General features: G+C 42.4%; 1 protein-coding gene across 1 annotated transcript; it reads left to right on the top strand.

Moving 5' to 3' along the window:
• The first annotated feature begins 3,113 nt into the window (after positions 1-3,113).
• On the top strand, positions 3,114-11,381 carry LOC106574896 (cell surface A33 antigen). Its single transcript, XM_045698292.1, has 7 exons — positions 3,114-3,334; positions 6,080-6,246; positions 7,659-7,872; positions 8,029-8,193; positions 8,279-8,395; positions 8,613-8,745; positions 8,862-11,381. The coding sequence occupies exons 1-7, from the start codon at positions 3,286-3,288 to the stop codon at positions 9,313-9,315; spliced, it is 1,299 nt and encodes a 432-aa protein (XP_045554248.1). The 5' UTR covers positions 3,114-3,285; the 3' UTR covers positions 9,316-11,381.
• The last annotated feature ends 1,992 nt before the right edge of the window (positions 11,382-13,373 follow it).

Raw genomic sequence — 13,373 nt, 5'->3', positions numbered from 1 at the left:
TTCAGAGGCCCGAAAGATTCTGGAGTCATGGACTGAGCCAGGCCATTTTGCCACAACATTGCTGATCACACAGTCAGCATTGCAGACCATCTGAAATCATAAGATGAGGAATATTACACCAATCAATGCACATCACTGGCAATGCAGAGTGTTCGTCAATGGACAATATCAAAAGTTATGTTCACCTGAACATTAATGCTGTGAAAGGATTTCCTATTCACAAAATCGGCCTCATGGGCACCTGAGGGGGCTTTTATCCTTATGTGTGTGCAGTCCACTGCACCAATGACATTGGGGAAACCTGTCACACAAAGTAATGAGTATCCTACTATGTGTTAACAGTTGTCCTGTAATTTGTAGATCCTCTTACCTGCAATCCTATAGAACTCCTCTTTGATGTCACAGAGTCTTCTGTGGCCAGGGAAGGAGATGAAGACATCTGCTAATGCTTTGATAGCCAGACACACACTCCTTATTGTGCGGCAAATTGTGGCCTTGTTCAGCTGTTCTGCATCCCCCACTGAGTACAGGAAGGCTCCACTAGAAAAAAAGCGCAAGGCCACACAAACCATTTGCTCCACACTCAGTGCATGGCTCCGTGCAGTGCGGTGCTTAATCCTGGGACCCAGTAGTCTGCATAGATACCTGATGCCATCTGCAGAAAACCTGTATCTTTCATATAGATGGTCATCAGGGAAGGCCAGTGGGTCCAACCGGTCCCCTGAAGACCCTTTCTCGCCTGAAGGCTCTCCTCAGCACAAGTGCTTCTTCATCCACCACATCTCGCACGAATGGGCATGCCATTGTCAGAGCAGAAAGGAACACACAATTTTGGGCCTTCATATAGGCTAGTGGCCACACCTGGTGCTGGGGGGTGGGCAAAAGAGGGCGATGCCTTATAACGATGACTTGGTTGTACTGATTGCTGGGAAAATAAAAAAACCTTAGAAAGATGCCACCGTCCTGTGTGCTCACAATAAGAGCTCATATGTCATGGCTCACTTGACTTTACGAGAATATACCTAATTTTTATTTTGAGCTGTGTCATCTTCTTGGAGCTGGGGGAGGAAAGAAAAATAATGATTAATACATTTGTGTTACAGTTAGCATACAGTGAAGGCATATCTCACCTCCCTCTCAAGTTTTTTTATTTCAAGGTCCAGTTTCCTAATTGTCCTCTTTTTTATTTCGGACTCCAGTGCAAGATTTTCCATCTTTTTCTTCTTGTACTGAATGTCTATGTCTGCCAGTTCTATTTGGCGCCGGAGGTGGTTGCCATACAACTTTCTGATAGCTTGTGAGCTCTGTGAACACAATACAATTAGCGCAGCTGGAATTTGGCAGGATGTGGTGTCCTTTTATTAATACGCACTATGTTGCCAGGCTGGTTTTCCCACTGTATAGCATCTGGGTCCTGTAAAAGAAATTAGATTTTTTGATTTTGATGAGGACTCCTCACCATTGTAGAGTAAATAGTACTTTCACAGTCTTAACATGATACCTCATGCCTTCTGGAATCCAGAGAGATGGTCTCCTCCTCATCATCGTCTCCATCATGTGCTGTTGCTGCTGCACTGGGGCCTTCACCCTATCACATTTAATCGGATTCATATTGAAGCTAGTAGACAAGACATGCCAGGCCTACAGTATGCCTTTGATGGAGTACTCACTGGATCAGCATCGTCTGGTGCTTGTGCTGGTGGCTCTAACAGGAACACAGTGCTGCCAGACACTGCAAGGCAATAGGTAAACCAAAGTCAGACAGTCCAAATTGATTCAATATGAATGTGGTTGTATCCCATGTAGAGATGGAAGGACATACCTTGAATGAAGCGGGTGGCATCTTGGGAGGAACCTATGCTCGTCTCTTTCCCCCCAGGGATCCCCTCTAAGACGGGCCTGCCTTTATTTAGCTCCAAGGCCATGTCATCTGCTGGGGTAAGGTCAGCCTTTGGTGACCCACCACCCGTGCCTTGTCTGTGGGTATTCTTTTTCACTGCTAAAACAGTACAGACAATGTGTGAGCAGGCACCTTCTGGGTACAATATATGCTTGTGCTTTGTTAAATATTAGTCAGGGACCATACCATTCTGCAGAATGTTCTTGTATTTGATTTTGACCTGCTGCCATGTCCGTTTTGGCCCGTTCATGTTTAATCTACACACACACACACACACACACACACACACACACACACACACACACACACACACACACACCCCCATTTAATGGAGTCACACTGCAAAAAATTACTTGGTATTTTTGTCTTGTTTTCAGTAAAAATATCAAAAAATCTATCATAGCTTTATACAGTGTGATGGAGTTACTTTACACAATTTCACTCATATCTGCAGTGCATTTCAATTAAAAATTTTACCGTTTCATAATTACAGTACAACTGCATTTTTGGAGATGTGAATTAAATATTTGAATTGTAATTGTGATGTTTCAGCGGAGCGGTGACTGTGTAATTGTGCACTACTTACGCATTCAGGCGGTCTGCAATACTTTGCCACGCTTTTTCTCTTTGCTTTATCACTGTGGCGGTGTTGCCTTTCTTCTTAATTATATATTTTACCTCCTCGTATGCCTCCATGAGGATTTGTGCTTCCGACGGGGAAAAGTACGCGGCTCTAGTTGCCATGGTAAATCAGTTAATCTGTGATCTGTGGCGGGGTCTATTTGAGTGAGCCGTGAGCGCGCACCTATCCAGGATTGGTTTCACCTGGCTTAATGAATCCGTGTCTGCTCATCCTGGCTTGGTCTTTGTGCAACCAATTAAGCCTGGACGCACATGTTTTGGCTTCATTGAGCTCAGCTGAGTCATTTATCCCGGATGTCTTAATTCTACTTTTGTGCAACAGGCCCCTGTCTCTACTGTCCTCTCTCAATTCTGCACATTCAAATTACAGAAGAGAATCTATTTGCATTCAAAAATGCATTTGTGTCTTATGGCTGTTGGTAAGACTTAGTCACTGCAAGTGCATACAAGTTTCTCTTGACAAAGTGTAGAGTCAAAGTTGCAAAAGGTTAGTCTGGTGAGAAAAACAAAATAACAGGGCATGTACCGACAAGATAAGAGGGCGGGCAGAGAATGCTACCTGCAAAATATCAACGTTCTGATTGTCACTCATTTTGAAGTTCTCATCGCAACCAGGAACGCACTAAGCACAAGTTTTGGTACTTAGCCTAGTGAGCCTTCTACCTGGCCAAGGTCTTGTCCGCGGTCCATAGACTACAAAAAACAACGCCGGTAACCGGCGAGGTCGTAACTGTTACTGAACTATGATGGCCTCGCAGAAAGGGATGTTTGCTGGCGTTTTACTTTGTCTCGGTGAGTTTACTGATCTTATATAATTTCATAAATGTCTCTATGTTATACAACAAGAGCCACACCCATGTGTTTTTTGGGAGGGAAATGTCTCACCTTTATAGACATCTATATGGTATCGGTGTGGCGTCACCTCACGTGTTCAGCTCATCTTGTTTTGTACAAATTGGTAGAATCGGATGCAGTTACATATATCAAAAAGCAGAAAGTAAAAGAATGCAATACATTTTGTATTTACTGCCTGGCGTCCAGAGAGAAGAAACAGAGAGCAACATCATTTAAAAAACCTTGAGTCTGTTGATGCACCTGTGCGTCAATCTAAGTAACATAATAAAACAATCCCTATTAAAATCCATCCATTTAAACTAGAGCCATCAGTTTTCTTGCAATGAACGACCACTATGGGAAGGGGAGACTCTCACGAACACGTTGGTATTCTCTGTTTTGGACTATTTATTTTACCTTTATTTAACTAGGCAAGTCAGTTAAGAACAAATTATTATTTACAATGATGGCCTACCCTGGCCAAACCCTCCCCTAACCTGGACAACGCTGGACCAATTGTGCTGCCCTATGGGACTCCCCATCACAGCAGGTTGTGATACAGCCCGGGATCGAACCCGGGTCTGTAGTGACGCCTCTAGACCGCCCGGACTAGTCTCAAGATAACCCATACAAACCAATGGAGGTAGTTTTGCTCCAACAAATATATTCACAAAAAAAGCTACAATATTTCCTGAGCTTTCTAATCTCCTAGGTAGAGGACAGACACTTCAAAACTTTAGTCAAAAAATAAATCATAAAGGAATGTATTTTTTGCCATTTATGAATGTTCTTCAATGAGTTTCTACGGGCTATAGTAGTAATGGCCAAATTCAATATTTTATCAAATATATGTATTTTATTTTAGGGGCCCTAAAATTCTAAATCCAATAGCTAAATGATCCATGGTATGACCATCTTAAAAAATTCCATATGTTAACTTAGTACCCTAGTAGCTAACCCTAACCCTAGTAGCTAACCCTAACCCTAGTAGCTAACCTTAACCCTAACCCTAGTAGCTAACCCTAACCCTAGTAGCTAACCCTAACCCTAGTAGCTAACCCTAGTAGCTAACCCTAACCCTAGTAGCTAACCCTAGTAGCTAACCCTAACCCTAGTAGCTAACCCTAACCCTGGCCCTAGTAGCTAACCCTAACCCTAGTAGCTAACCCTGGCCCTAGTAGCTAACCCTAACCCTAGTAGCTAACCCTAACGCTAGTAGCTAACCCTAACCCTAGTAGCTAACCCTAGTAGCTAACCCTAACCCTAGTAGCTAACCCTAACCCTAGTAGCTAACCCTAACCCTAGTAGCTAACCCTAACCCTAGTAGCTAACCCTAACCCTAGTAGCTAACCCTAACCCTAACCCTAGTAGCTAACCGTTAACCATTTGGTGTTAATGCCTAACCTTAACAATTTGGAGTTAATTCCTGAACTGAACCCTAACCTTAAATTCAGAGTTAATGCCTAAACTTAACCTTAAACACTTAGAAATTTGACGTTTGAGAAACATGGCTGAAGCTCTAATTCTGATGTGAGACTGTGAGAGCTGGTAGTTAGAGAGTGCTGGATGACACAGGCAGGAGAGGTGCCCAACCCTAAACACTTTGCATTCCCACTGGAGGACAACAGGGGCCTATAAGTGTCCATACGTATCAATGTGAAAACAAATGCTTTTTATTTTTTAAGTCACATAAATCTTGCTATAATATTTATACATGTACACACAGTGTACGTCTGTGTGGTTAGAATGTCCGCCCTGAGATTGGAAGATTGGGAGTTTGATATCTGGCTGAGTCGTCCTAAAGACTGTAATGGGAGCATTGAGGTGATTGGGGAAACAGTTCTGTCTTGCACAAGCCAAGGTTTTGTGCAAGGCTTCTCACTCCCTTACTGTAAGTGGGTGTAACCCGTCCTTTAGTTTCTAAAGCCCTGTCATAATGGAGGACAACATAATAAGACTCACGGTGCTATGACATTACCTGTGTGGGTTTATATTGCTGCAGTTGGAGGCTTTCCTCTGTACTCCAGCACACCCGTATCTAAGATGACTGTTAAGCCTAGATTCCAGAATTCCATTAATCCACATACCCTGGCTGCAATTCCAGTGCAATGTCTCAACTACTTCACTGTTATAGTACACGCTACGCAGTACACATTAAATCTATCTCATAAACCTTACACCCATGTGTTTTAATACTCTAGCAAAGTTAAATGCGCCCACCAGAAGGCAATGCTATTCGACGTAATTCCTGCCCTAGAGCGGAAATGCTTGTTTAGGTTCCACCTCTGAAGAATGACGCAGGCTATTTATACATATTTGTGAATTGGGGGTTGTAAAGAAGGTTGTGGTGAAACAAATGGGAACTGCGAGCTGTCTGTGTAGTTGTGGGGAAACACAACGCTGACATGGAAAGTCCCCACTTCAGATTTCCCACTTCAAGCCCAAATATATCATACTTTGACTAAAACAATGACTTCTTGAATTGTTGTGCAACATCTCGGGCATCGTCTTTCAGTTGAAAAAAATAATTCCGCTCTTGTGGTACTTTAAGGTTTTCTCTCCTTCAAGTTGGTGGCAGCTCATTTGCCATTAGTTTCAGTGTTACAAAGCACTTCATTTTAAGTGTTCACCTCCTACAGCTCTATACGTCAGTGTCTGTAAAACCTGTCTTCCTGTCCCCCTGTTTGTCTCTCTCTGTCCCAGTCGTGTCCATGACTGTAGCTTTACAGGTGTCCATCCCTGAGAGGTCCTATGAGTTCGCCAGGGGAGACAACATCACTATACCATGCACCTTCAAACCCAAGAACCCAGTCAACAATCTGGTCATCATATCCTGGTTGGCTGAAGCAGACAAACCCGGAGAGCCAGAGGTAATAAACCAACCAGAAACCCCTCTGATCAGCCCTGACTATTACATTCAGTGGGTTTAAACTATTGATCCCCTTGATAAACAGGAGCAATAATTGGGACATTTTTATACTACAGTTGTGTAGAGAAAGTGATTTGATTTAACAAGCCATTTTTTTCTCTCAAGAAGTTAGGGCTCAAAATTGACACCCCTAATGATTGTTATAAATATAGTAGTAAAACGTGTTTTTGGGTTCCATATTCCGTACGGACATAATGACTACATCAAGTTTGTTGGATGCATTTGCAGTTTGTTTTTCAGGTTATTTTGTGCCCAATTAAAATTAATGGTAAATAATGTATCGTGTCATTTTGGAGTCACTTCTATTGTAAATAAGAATAGAAAATATTTCTGAACACTTGTACATTAATGTGGATGCTACCATGGTTACGGATAATCCTTGGCCTTTCTAGGGAGTTTTTCCTAGCCACTGTGCTTCTACACCTGCATTGCTTGCTGTTTGGGGTTTTAGGCTGGGTTTCTTTACAGCACTTTGAGATATCAGCTGATGTAAGAAGGGCTATATAAATACATTTGCTTTTGATTTGATTTAACCTCCCCTGTTATTGGTAATGGTGGGAGTTTAGTATGTCTTGAGGGTTTGATCTTTGATCCTCTAACTTTCTCACTCATCAATATTCACGATTCATTAGGAAGAAACCTAGAGAGGAACCAGGCTATGAGGGGTGGCCAGTCCTCTTCTGGCTGTGCCGGGTGGAGATTATAACAGAACATGGCCAAGATGTTGAAATGTTCATAAATGACCAGCATGGTCAAATAATAATAATCACAGTAGTTGTCGAGTTGGCTTTTCATAGCCGATCATTGAGAATATCTCTACCGCTCCTGCTGTCTCTAGAGAGTTGAAAACAGCAGGTCTGGGACAGGTAGCACGTCCGGTGAACAGGTCAGGGTTCCATAGCCGCAGGCAGAACAGTTGAAACTGGAGCAGCAGCATGGCCAGGTGGACTGGGGGCAGCAAGGAGTCATCATGCCAGGTAGTCCTGATGCTTGGTCCTAGGGTTCAGATCCTCCTCCGAGAGAGAGAGTATTAGAGAGAGCATACTTAAATTCACACAGGACACCGGAGATGACAGGAGAAATACTCCAGATATAACAGACTGACCCTAGCCCCCCGACACACAAACTACTGCAGCATAAATACTGGAGGCTGAGACAAGAGGGGTCAGGAGACACTGTGGCCCCATCCGATGATACCCCCGGACAGGGCCAAACAGGCAGGATATAACCCCACCCACTTTGCCAAAGCACAGCCCACAAAGTATAGTATAGCCCACAAAGATCTCCGCCACGGCACAACCCAAGGGGGTTAGCGTTGGTGTTTACAGGTGTTGTTGAAATTGTTGTTTCCAGGTGACCATCCTCACCTCCTACTCTACTGGTGAACTGGACATCACTGACCGGTATGAAGGAAGAGTTTCCCTAGAGCAGGACATAGCTAAAGGAGTAGCCAACCTGAAGCTGTCCTCCATCGGTCTCCTAGACAACCGACTATTCGAGTGTCGGGTCTCCATCCCCAAGGATGACAAGGGTCAGCTGGCTGACAGCACCCGTCTGGTGGTCCTGGGTAAAAAAACAATGACTCCCATAGAATTAAGTAGAATATTACATAATAAACCGTAGAATTTAGCTTCATTCCGCTTTATTCCATAATAAACCTTAGAAATCCGTAAAGTGTCGATGATTACTGTTTAACTTAACATTGCAAATATTGTGTACACAGTGGCTCCCTCTGTGCCTATCTGTAAGATTGATGGGAGGGCAGAGTACTTCCAGAACATCAGTCTCACCTGTCTGTCTGAAGAGGGCTCTCCTCTCCCTACCTACAAGTGGCAAGGCTACGACGTCAAAAACATGCCCCGAGCACCTGCACCCAAGACAACAGACAGTATGTAGTGTCTGTGTGTGCTTGTTCAGTTTCAGTTGATATGACCTTGACTCTTGACCTAACAGGTTGTCTCCGTCTCTTCCAGAGGATGGTGTCCTGTCTCTCTTCAACCTCACCATAGAATCCTCAGGATACTACATCTGTACCTCCACTAATAAGATCCGTAGTGCCAAATGCAACCTGACGCTGTCCGTCATGCCACGTGAGTGTGCAACACAAGACTGTGTTAGCCTGCTGAGCTACAGCTTAGGCATTATCTCTGGGAGCTAACACAAATGTTGAGATCCGAGGCAGCGTAACCATCACATGAGGATGGTCCTGTTACAGGATACATACAGACACATTTTATCAATAGAAATGTAAATTCCTCTCCTCTCCTCTTCTCTTCTCATCCTCCTCCTCTCCTCTCTCTCCTGTAGCGTCTATGGCCATGGGTTCAACAGCAGGTATCATTGGCGGCGTTGTGGTTGGTGTTCTGGTGCTGCTCAGCATCCTCCTCTACTGCTGCTGCTGCAGAAAGAAGAAGGACAAGGCAGAGGAGTACGCTATGGGGTACGTATGGTCTGACACACACACACACACACACACACACACACACACACCCATGAGAGCTGAGATGGTGAGAACAGACAGCGTGCTGAGTCTCCTGTCCACTGATATGTCCTCAGGGTTCCAGAGGGGGAGGAGTTCCACGACGACAAACCTGTGGTGAACGGCGAGGTTCGCCAGACACGCAGCATGGAAGACGACGATGACCACCCACCAAAGATCGTGGACCGCCACGACCAGTACAAGGAACGCAGCGAGAAGGACTACGATGACCGTCGCAGCGACTACGATGACCGTCGCAGCGACTACGATGACCGCCGCGATGGCTATGATGACCGCCGCGATGGCTATGATGACCGCCACAGCGACTACGGTGACCGCCGCGATGGCTATGATGACCGCAGGGACCAGGACGACCGCTACTCTGACCGCCGTGACCGGTACGACCGTGATCGTGTTTACGATGAACGCAGCGACGGCGGACGGTACAGTGATCGTTATGATGACCGTGACAGACCTCCCAGTGTACCCGCCAATAAACCTGCTAAGCCTTCTAAAAATAGAATAGATTAGAACCACTTCATGTTTCCCGCAACTTGTTTTTGAAGTGGTTGAAAATATTACTATTATAAAATAGTCGCTAGGTCAGGCTTCACAAAGTGCCTCGCTACTAGACTGAACCTGGTTACATAAATAACAGGACGACAGATACTCAACTAAGTTAAAGCCTATAGATCAGGGATCATCAAACAGATTCAGCTGCCAGATGGTGTTTTTCCTTTAGCAGAAGTTCAGGGGTTTGGAACATAATTATATATCATTTGTAGACGGCAAATTGACTGCAAGAAGCCGAAACGGATGTAATATTTGACAAATATATAATAATTTAGAACCTTGCTTACATTTGTATACCATCACATATATATCGCTCTTGTGTGTGGGAATATTTGAACAGATTTCCAAAATGAAATTCACTTGGAGCTAATTTCCTGGTTTTTGTACAGTCTTTTATGTTCAACAATAGCAAATCTACAAACAAAAAAATATTTTTTGGGGTTCAGAAAAGTTGGGGGGCCAAAAAAAAGGGTCTGTCAGTTGGGGAACCGTGCTAGAGACCACTAGAGGTGGAGCATCATTGTGTCACTGTTATCTATGTAAAGGCCTTCTATGTGGAGTACAGCCTATGATTGGAGGAAGGGTGGCCTCAATTCAGTTCAGTAGTCAGGAAGCGAATTGGAATGCTGATTTCAAGATTTGAAAAGTGCCATCTAGTATTTTCAATGAGGATTTTTTAACATTTTTATTCTTGAATCTGAATTTAAATTTGCATTCTGTTATAAGCTGCCATTGCCTGAATAAGACTGTATGAATTCTCAGTGCAGTTTATTGGAAAATGCATTTTTCCTCCTGCCTTACTGTCTGTCTACTGTTGGTGTGACAGAAGAGCTTTTCATGTCCGTCTCAGGTCTTGGCTGTTTGAGAACCACATGCTTTTTGGTGACGGTTTATTTGTTTTTATCAACTGTGGATTGCTAATACCCTCTAATATAAAATGTTGGAGTTACATTTAATATCAATGCTAATACCCTCTAATATAAAATGTTGGAGTTACATTTAATATTTACATTTACCTTTTTTTTTTTTTTTACATTTTTTACATTTTTAGTCATTTAGCAGACGCTCTTATCCAGAGCGACTTACAGTAGTGAATGCATACATTTCATACATTTGTTTTTTTTTTTTTTTTTTTTCTGTGCTAGCCCCCCGTGGGAATCGAACCCACAACCCTGGTGTTGCAAACACCATGCTCTACCAACTGAGCTACAGGGAAGGCTAATATCAATGCTAATACCCTCTAATATAAAATGTTGGAGTTACATTTAATATCAATGCTAATACCCTCTAATATAAAATGTTGGAGTTACATTTAATATCAATGCTAATACCCTCTAATATAAAATGTTGGAGTTACATTTAATATCAATGCTAATACCCTCTAATATAAAATGTTGGAGTTACATTTAATATCAATGCTAATACCCTCTAATATAAAATGTTACATTTAATATCAATGCTAATACCCTCTAATAAATTAATAAAGTTGTTTTCATTACTTAGAAGTGTTGTGTTTGGTACATGTGTCTAGCGTCATGATGCTTGTTAATACAGTGTTTCAGCTGGGAGCAGTGTAGGGTCAGGTGTCTTCATTAACATATTCAAACCATGACTTGTTTTTGGAGTGAGTGACTCAATCAGGCCTTTGGAAAGAGAACCCACTTTAAGAACAGAGAGAAACTAGTTTCAGTCTGTGGCATGTGCCTGTTGTTTCACTTCTTCATTATAGCCTGAGGCCAGACAACACTAAACTAGTGGCTTTATTGGGTTCAGACCTTTTACATAGGTCTGTCTGAGTGAGGAGTTTGTATCTAAGGAAGGGAAGATCATCTTGTCTTTAATCTTTGCCAAAAATGTCTAACCTTTGTTTTGTTTTTATGCATTTGAAATGTACGAGGGACACAATTTAACTAGTTAAAACATCAAATGTTGTGAGCAGTGTAAAAAAACTTCAAACATCAAATGTTTTGGTTAGATGTGATGGTACAATTAATAACTGTAAATAAAATGTATCATGTTTCTAATCTGTGTAGAAATGTTTTCATTGGGATTAAAGTGAATTCATATTAAAGCCAGATGTATCTATTACAAGGCCACAATGTGTGTGGTTTCAGTGCAGACAAAATGATCTCTCTGTCTCTCTCTCTCTGTCTCTCTGTCTGTCTGGAAAAATGAATGTACAGAACTTGAAGAAACGACAGGGGGCAGTGATGCACCTTGACTAATGTGTCTTCGTTGTGGGACTGTTCACTATTGCCTAGTTTGTCTCTGTCTCACAGATTAGTCTACAGTGGCACCGTTGATTAACCTACTGTGGTACCGTTGATTAGCCTACTGTGGCGCCGTTGATTAGTCTACAGTGGCACCGTTAATTAGCCTACTGTGGTACCGTTGATTAGTCTACTGTGGCGCCGTTGATTAGTCTACTGTGGCGCCGTTGATTAGCCTACTGTGGTACCGTTGATTAGTCTACTGTGGCGCCGTTGATTAGTCTACTGTAGCGCCGTTGATTAGTCTACTGTAGTGCCGTTGATTAGTCTACTGTGGCGCCGTTGATTAGTCTACTGTGGTACTGTTGATTAGCCTACTGTGGTGCCGTTGATTAGTCTACTGTGGTACCGTTGATTAGCCTACTGTGGTACCGTTGATTAGTCTACTGTGGTACCGTTGATTAGCCTACTGTGGTACCATTGATTAGTCTACTGTGGTACCGTTGATTAGTCTACTGTGGTGCCGTTGATTAGTCTACTGTAGTGCCGTTGATTAGTCTACTGTGGTGCTGTTGATTAGTCTACTGTGGTGCCGTTGATTAGTCTACTGTGGTACCGTTGATTAGTCTACTGTAGCGCCGTTGATTAGTCTACTGTAGTGCCGTTGATTAGTCTACTGTGGTGCCGTTGATTAGTCTACTGTGGTGCCGTTGATTAGTCTACTGTGGTGCCGTTGATTAGTCTACTGTGGTGCTGTTGAATAGTCTACTGTGGTGCCGTTGATTAGTCTACTGTGGTGCCGTTGATTAGTCTACTGTGGTGCCGTTGATTAGTCTACTGTGGTGCCGTTGATTAGTTTATAAAAGTGGTGGAACGAACTACTCATTGTTGAATTCCCAATGTGTTTATCAGTATGCGTTCAACCATCTAAAAGCACAACAAAATTCTAATGGAAAAACAATGTCTGGTTTTTGGTATAGTTGTCATGTACATGTGTTATCACTGTGCTTTCAACCATTTTAAAAGCACAACAAAGTTAAAATTAAAACAATTTAATTTGTTATCACTGTGCTTCATCTAATAACACAAACGAAAGACCTGGATTACAGTTGAGATTACATCAAAAGCACATAATGCAAGTGATCAGTACTGTTTGAGATTCAGCACAGATTATTATAGCAATTGTGAAGATCTCTCCAAAGATCTCCTGTGTCCTTTGCATGCTATCTAGTGTTGGTATTCAGCCTAGTGAGCCTACAACCAGGCTAAGGGCTTGTCCAGTCCTATGAAGAAATACTCAGGTGACTGGATTACATTTAAACACAGTTGATTCATCCAGTTTGTGCCCAGTGGGCTGCCTTTATTCTCCATTCCCTGTATTTCCCCCATTGTTAAATGAAAATATAATATTCAATGTGTTTTATTAGAAATCAAATGTTCTGTCCACCGCACTAGGATACTAGGTGCCGTTCTTGAATTTAGGTGTTATTTGGGCATGGCATTTTGGAAAAATGTAGCTGTATTTTTCTAGATGTGTTTTTATTTAAATGTATCTATTCTAAATCAGCTAATGGTAGTTTAATGTCTTTTCATATTTTTTACCAGTATGATGACATTGTTCCACCAGTAGGAGCAGCTACACCAATGATGTAAACAATGAGACATTTTAGGTAAATTAGCCTTTTCTGCAATGGAGGTCACAAATGCTGAAATCTATGGTCATCAAGCCTTTAAAAAATGATTTACTGAAGTGATATGATTATTCATTAAGCTCACAATGTTACTTAGCGTCATTCAAATTAACTA

Source organism: Salmo salar, chromosome ssa16 (assembly GCF_905237065.1).
Source record: "Salmo salar chromosome ssa16, Ssal_v3.1, whole genome shotgun sequence".
Classification (NCBI taxonomy): Eukaryota; Metazoa; Chordata; class Actinopteri; order Salmoniformes; family Salmonidae; genus Salmo; species Salmo salar.
The sequence above is the reverse complement of the archived record's forward strand: the minus strand, read 5'-3'. Positions and strand labels throughout refer to the sequence as shown.

Coding starts and splice junctions, on each gene's coding strand:
- LOC106574896 (XM_045698292.1), top strand. CDS start 3,286: ATGATGGCCTCGCAGAAAGGGATGTTTGCTGGCGTTTTACTTTGTCTC. Junction 8,194..8,278: donor TGCACCCAAGACAACAGACA/GTATGTAGTGTC, acceptor CGTCTCTTCCAG/AGGATGGTGTCCTGTCTCTC. Junction 8,396..8,612: donor GACGCTGTCCGTCATGCCAC/GTGAGTGTGCAA, acceptor TCTCTCCTGTAG/CGTCTATGGCCATGGGTTCA.